This window comes from Cystoisospora suis (genome assembly GCF_002600585.1).
Source record: "Cystoisospora suis strain Wien I chromosome Unknown contig_843, whole genome shotgun sequence".
Classification (NCBI taxonomy): domain Eukaryota; phylum Apicomplexa; class Conoidasida; order Eucoccidiorida; family Sarcocystidae; genus Cystoisospora; species Cystoisospora suis.
In genome coordinates, this window is record NW_027153644.1 from 110,613 (window position 1) to 117,751 (window position 7,139).

The 7,139-nt window shown below is 48.3% G+C and overlaps 1 protein-coding gene across 1 annotated transcript in view; it reads left to right on the forward strand.

Annotated features, from left to right (window-relative positions):
* CSUI_002021 (uncharacterized protein) overlaps positions 1-7,109 on the forward strand; it is a 32,562-nt gene extending 25,453 nt beyond the window's left edge. The window contains exons 32-35 of the mRNA XM_068062223.1: positions 143-1,522; positions 2,045-2,344; positions 2,775-6,274; positions 6,800-7,109. Of these exons, the coding sequence (XP_067925804.1) occupies positions 143-1,522; positions 2,045-2,344; positions 2,775-5,585 (4,491 nt within the window). The 3' untranslated portion in view covers positions 5,586-6,274; positions 6,800-7,109. The remainder of the gene's footprint in view (positions 1-142; positions 1,523-2,044; positions 2,345-2,774; positions 6,275-6,799) is intronic.
* The last annotated feature ends 30 nt before the right edge of the window (positions 7,110-7,139 follow it).

Here is a 7,139-nt window from a genome sequence, read left to right on the forward strand (position 1 = left end):
AGACGCGCATGCCACCCTGTAGAGAATCTTTCTTGGTGTCACATTAATTGCCGTGTACTTAACGAGCTGCAATGACAGACTGAGACGACTGCCGATTTCAGCGCCCTGTGAGTTGCCTTTTCGTGCGTCTTCGTGATTACAGCATTATCTGACTGACGAAGATCTGGAGGAACTGAAGACGCGCCTGGTGGCTGCGAGCAACCAGAAGAGCGAAAACTACGAAGTGGTTCACTGGGCGGCCTTTACAGTATTGTTCAAGAGAGCTCTGGTAGGGGCTTCGTACCGACGTCAGCGCCGTGATTTTGGGCGGGCTATGTCAGAGACAAGCGACTCGGACAAGAGAGTGTTCCGTGAGCAAGATTACCTTGACAGCGAGATCTTCAAAAGGCAAACTGTCAGCACCGATGCAGGGTGGTCGTTACGCCTTGACGCTCTCCTGGGGCAGCCGAAGTATCGTCCGCTTCTCGAGATGTTTGGAGATAAGCTGTCTGAGTATAAGGAAGCTCTGGTTTTAGCACTGTCAAATATCAAACTAGGCTACCCAGACAAGCTCTTACGCGATGATGTCCTTGTTACCGCGGATAGGTTAGACGAGCTCTGTCCCCCCTCCTGGCCAGAAGATCCTGTAAAGCGTGAGGGTTGCGAGCAGAACAATGGACTGTGGGGTTCCCTGCGGATCACGGACCCTACGTCGCGTTTACTTGAGTTCACCGGGAAGACGAAAATGACAACACCTGCCTTGTTTAAATACTGGTCTACCGGGTCTTTGGAAGCCAGAGCAAAGTATGCAATAGGAGAGCTTGATGAGCTTGAAGAGTTTCTGCATGCGCGGCATGAAGTTGGTGTCAACATCAAGATTGTTAATCCTCATTTAGTGAGCCAGCAGGTGTTTGTGCAGCTCTACAATGATCACCTCGCGGCTGAGGCAACGAACCAAGTTACCGACCCCCAAGAGAAGTATCAGATTCTCAAATATATGCACATTAGTATGCTAAGACTGCTCAGGGAGCACAGCGCCGGACAGAGCAAACCCGAAGATCTCTCAGTCTCATCAACTCTTCGTAATGCCGGTCAAGCTGTCATCAACAGTTTGGAGCCCGACAAGGCAATGAGCCCACAAAGCAAATACACCTGGTTCTCTAAGCTAGAAGCGTATACCGAGCAGGTCTACCGAGACATGGAGATTTGCTTCGATCTTCGCAAACTGTCGCGGACACTTCGAACACCAACCGACCTTCCTGGCAAGGGGAATATCACCTCTCTTCGTTATCTAGTGTTTGCAACCAAGATGCTCCATCAAAATCCTTTCGTTGAAGGGTCAAGTTTCCAGGCCGCCCTACAAGATCCAAGCATACGTCGTGGCTGTTCTGCAACTCCAAGAGACTGTCCGAGTCCGGCGGTTCTGTGGAATCACGTCTACATTACCCTTCTTGTTATGCTACAGTTGTCTCATCAGCCGGCGTTGTTAGAGAGCTTGATGTCTGCAAAAGATTTTAATATCAGAGGGAAAGGAGAACCAGCTGTAAGGGTGATACATCATTATCAAAAGCTGTGCTTTGCAGAGTCCTCAGTGAGAGGTGGAGACTGCCATCACCAGCACACACCTGTCTGTCAACGTCTGTGTGCAGGTAGCACTCATACAGCGAGGGCGGTCAGTCGTGCGTGCTCCCTCAGACCGCTTAGATAGAAAGTCGTACCAGACCTGAGCGGAATAAGGTTTAGTTTTCGCAGCTCCCCCGGAGCGTATGGATTGTGATGTCTGTTACAGCAGCCGACATCAAACTCCGATAAAGCCATAGACGTGATGCATCGGAGAGCAATCATCCGTACAACGCAATATCAAGTAGCAGCACAGGCAGCAGGCCGGTATATATGAACAATGATCCGTCATTCATAGCCTACACCCCCTGTTTTACCTCATACAAAATGTCTGCTTGTATGTCATCTCGGGTGGAAAATTGAGAAAGACTGATGCTGCATGCTGTATCTACTGCCTGCAGTACCTTCAACAGAGACGTCTTTCTTTTCTGCTACACTCTTGCAGGAACCTATAAGCTTCAAACAAGCGATGTCTCTATTCCAGTACGGATTGGCCATCATTGCAAAGTGGAAGATAACCCCGGAAGTGCAGCACTATTTCGATTCTAGTGTTGACCTCAACTGGATCAAGTCGTTCTTCTCCTTGTTTACCGAAGATGAGACCTTCCGAGTTCTTATGGTGTATACGCCACCCCTTTCTCTGAAGACAACCATCCTCCAGAATCCGCGAGCTGTCCTCCAGAAAGCTGTATGGAATGCCCTGCTTGCCCTTTACGGCTTCCGGGGTGGCTTCAATCGATTTGCAGTGAGTTCTACTAGTACCTACAAGACTCTTCCTCGAGTCAAAAACTGTTCTGTTTAAAAGCTTCCTAGCCGCGAGGGCTCCCGTCACGGGAGGTGACGTACATTTAGTGCGGCAAGTGTCTACACGCATTCTTCTCTTCGTGGTCAGGGTACTACATAAAGACGTTCTGCCCAGGGAAGTATCGAGCAATATCCCGTGAAGAGTCTTCTCTGTAAAAACAGTCTCTTTGTTTCCGGTGATGTTACCATAGTCAATTTCCTGCTTGAGACTCGGGAGAAAGAAAGAAGGAAAGAGCTTTCTATGCGAGTTGTTCGTCATGCTGGGTGCAGGCTCCCTTAGACCGAGGCGAACTCTAGATTCTCCTTTCATGCGGTAATTGGGACCTTTCTTGCTTTTTGCATGTTGTTTCTCTTCTTTCTCTTACTCTCAGCTTGAGATCCAAGTCGGCTTACCGAAACAGTCAGGCTCGTCGGTACCCTATGGTCTAGCGTCGAGTGAAGTTGACTTTCTTCAGATGCCATTTTCTATACGCGAATCCATGGTCAAGCAGCTTCGGGAACTCCTAGGGAATACGGAGTCTCCTTCCGAGCCTCTTCTGATTCTTGAACGCCAGGGCTTGAAACTACTGGATAGCACACTCATGGGTCTTCTACCTGTAGTACGCCGGACAGGTCGTCTTCAACTATCACATCCTCAGTTTACCTTCTTTATGAGGAATGTCCGTAGTTTCCTTCACAGGTATCGAGGGACGCCAAGTGCCAAGATGACAGGGGAGAAACTCATGGATACGACTATTCGTCGGAGATTTCTAGAAATCGTACGTACAACCGCCCTACAAGGTGCTTTTGCTGAGCAGCTTCGTCTTGCCTTACCAGTCCGGTTCCTATGGAAAAGAGATCAGTTCTTTCATATTGATAATTTGAAGAAAATCAGCGAGGAGTTCTCAGCAACCGGAGTCATTCCTCCAGACCTGACGACACGCTTTGTCAGTCTCTTTCCCGTTGTTTGTGATGCCATTCCAGCCTCATCATATGATAGTGCCCTTAGCATTCTTGGTGTAGATACAACCCCGGTGATCTCCTTCCGTGAGAAGGCGGTTCGCTTACGCGAAGTTTTGAAAGACGCAGGGGTTGAGGTCCAAGCTTCCTTTCATCATCCACTTGACAAGTTTGTAGCGACAGAGGGAGGAGCGTGCAAGGGTCTAGGGAAAGTCTTATTGAAACAAAGCAGAATCGCTGAAGCCTGTCAGGACGTGGAAGAAGCAAGGAAAGCTGTTCAAGAAAAGATTTCGTTTCTCCTAGACTTCCAACGGAAGGTCGGAGAAGAAGAAGCCAAGGTGGCCGAGCGTGTCAACTGTGATCCTGCCACTGAGGAGGGTCAGATGTTGAAGGACTTTTTCGTCCAGCTCATGATGGATGAACTAAATAACTGGGCGTTAACGAACTACTGGACACGTTACCTTGATGTAAGAGAGACGAGTTTCTCAGAACCTCTTATTGAACCTCTGGATGAACATGTGGTTGCGGGAGTACTTCATAAGGTCGCCCTTCAAGCACGAAGTCATCCACAAGGGGAAATCAGTAAAGAACTTGAGGATGCTGTCTACCCAACAATATGTCAGTTTATCTCATACGTACGGAGAGCTACACAAGACACGTCGACTGCGGATATTTGCCGAGTCTTCCCCGAAGGTCGTCCGTCCCTGCTTCGATTCTTGAGGAGTGGGATCGAAAATCAGAAGATGAGGCTGGAGGTCAATAGCTTTGCTTTCACACGTGGGTCGAATGTCTTATGGACAGATAATCTTGGAGAATTGATAAGGGATAATGAAGAAGTCAACACACCTCAAAATTTAGTTGTGATTGTCTTTATGAGAATGCTATATCAGCTCTTCTCATCAGCTCCCGGAGATCATTACCGTCGTCATCAGCATCTTGAAGACGGCCTCTTCAGCAGAACTTCCCGATCTACGTCGTCACTGAAACGAAGTGTAGCGGATGTAATGGATCTGATCGCAGAAAAAATTCAACAGAAGCGAAAGACCATTAGAAAGTGGAACAGCAAGCTCACCAATTCCATCCTTTACTTCGTCGATGTCGCTATTAGACATGCTATGACCGCGCTCAAGCGTTTCACCTCGTTTTCAGCTAAGCAGCGCGCTCTCGCAGGAGAGGAAATTGATAGTCAGCTAGATTTAGAACGGCGTTTGGACGCGGCTCAAAGCGAAGGGTTAGGATTCTACGATGGGCCAAGACAACCAGAGGGAGAAGAATCCGGTGGCCGCGAAAACGTCTCCTTGATCAACATTCAAAGTGGTGATACGACCACCGCTGTTACGACTCCTCACGCCGTTGAAACCCCTGTCTCTTCTACTCAATCTCAAGAGAGAAACTTCCTTGTCAGGCCACAAAACCCACCTCCTTCATTTGTTCAGATATCTCTGACGTCTCTCGTTCATCATTATGCTGCAGCTTTCGTTCTGAAAGCTCATCGGATGATCCCAGGCTTACTAGCCAGTGCTCTCACCCAAGACACGAAGGCGCTAGCAGATCTCCTGCGGAAGAAAGCAACAGTGTCAGGCTCTGTGAAGAGTATCGCAATGTCGAGTTGCGTGAATATCTTTGATAACATCATCTTACCTACTTTATCGACACCTGATGTTCTTGCTCCCGAAGCTACACTGCGAAATCTTATCGCACAAGTCGTGCGAGGACTCCATCATGCTGTCACTCCGAATTTGGAAGTAGTAGAGGAGAAGTTCAAGCGTTTAAGGTCTGAAAAGGGCTTTATTCCTACGGCTACTTTTGCTAGTGGTATCATTCTTACGGCTGTGACTGAGCTTGAATGGGTCATGCAAGATCCCAAGTGGCAAGCAGAAATCATCCGGACTCTCCAAGAATACATGCGGAGTATGACAAGTGCGGCGGTTGATCTCTTCAAGAAATTCCGACTAGCTGATGCTGTCTGTCAAGCTACTGAACCTCTCAGCGATGCTCTTGCAGATCTCATTGATCGTAACTCTGACTCTCTTTGGGATGCTGTGTCCGACATCATTCAGTATGATGCGTTCAGTCTCTTAGCCGACTTTGGTGATGCTCATGTTGCTAGAGAATTCAAAATTCTGAATGATACTGGGAGTTTTTATGATCTCGTCGAACTTCTTCTCGGATCTGGTACTATGAGCAACGTCTTAGATATTGCAAAGGGAGGATACTACTGGTATCGTCGCGAAAAGCTCTAGCATCAAGGGCAGTACCCTCTCGATATCTATCTATGTATCTATCTCCCTATCTGTTTTCCTGTCAAATTGCTTTGGAAACTTAACGTCTTGGCTCCGGACCACAGAAACAAACATCTTCTCGCATTTGTGGTCTCTTCTTCTGCGTTGTCCTTTCATCCCTGTTGTTCGTCCTGTGAAGCCGATGGCGCTATTCGCGGATGCGGTTGTCGCTAATCGGTTTGTTTCTTCATTTAGTCTCGAGCCCTTAATCTCGTACAGGCTGGCAGGGGCAGTAACCAGTAGATTATGGACGATGTCTCTGCGTCGAATAAGCGACTCTGTCTGCCAGCTTGAATGAAACAAGACGCTGCTGTTACGTGGCTACATAAGTAGCAAATACGACCATCTGTGTCACTGATTTGGTGATATTTCACATGGACAAAATTTCCAATTGGTTTTCTATTTCAAGCATCATGGTACGGTGTCGCGCCTGTCTAAGGATTCGTGCAGAAACATTTGGCTGTGTGGATGGACTCGTGGGAGGCTCTCTCCGTCCGGCTTACACCCTCCTCTTCGATTTTCGAACCGATACGCGCAGCTCCCTCATTCTTTTCTAAGATGAGGGCGCTATCATCTACCCTCTGGATATCAAGAAGCATATCTTGGTGACTTCACCTGTACAATGTGTACATGGCATTGCTACCTCCTTAGTAAGAAAGGTTCACAACAGCCAAGCATGCGAAATCCGTTCGAAACTTAGCAAACTCGCTTTCATCGTCCGTCATTCTGCGGTCTTCAGTACACTCTCCGTAACTACCGTAAGCGGGAGGCTGGAGTCTACTTCGGACAGGCGTTCATTTGAAGGCTAGCCGCGGAGGTGCGCCCCCCTTAGCGGGCGCACTCGACAGAGTACGAAGCTTGCCGATATACTGTCTGTCTCTCCTCCATAGAGAGTAAAGAATAACAACGCTCAAGCATGCATATCCATCGTCTTCGTACATGGAAATGCAAATGGTGGAAGAGAGGGGAGAGACCAGGCAGCAGGCAGAGAGTAACAACAACAGGCGTGTAGTAACTCCTCGCTTAGGTCGAGTAGAGCAAAACGGAGCCGCCAAACATCCATAACCATGGAGAACAAGGAAAGCCACTGGTACCGCTGAGAAAAGATGTATGCATTGCTTGTCGTTAGCATCACAGTCGCAAACAACTCATGTCAACTGACTCGCTCTGTTCAGCTCATCCTTGGAGTCAAGCCATCCCCTCCCACGCATTGTCGGCCCAGTCCCCGTAGACACGGGAGAATCATCGTTCAGACACGCGTACAACGAATGAGACGACAGATATTCCAGAGGGGTAAGGCCTGTCGAACCGTCTCATTACTGTGCGGTCATTTGCCCGAATGTTGACTAACAGAGATCTCATTTCGCGTAGTCTAATCGCACTCCTGTCGCTGCTACACGAAAGTAGATTCCGCCTGAACCGGTTGATCGCGAAGGTGTGATGGAGAGACTAGTGGTAATACATTGTGAAGAAAGAAGAGTACATGCGACGGGAAAACCAAAGGACAGTAAGTTT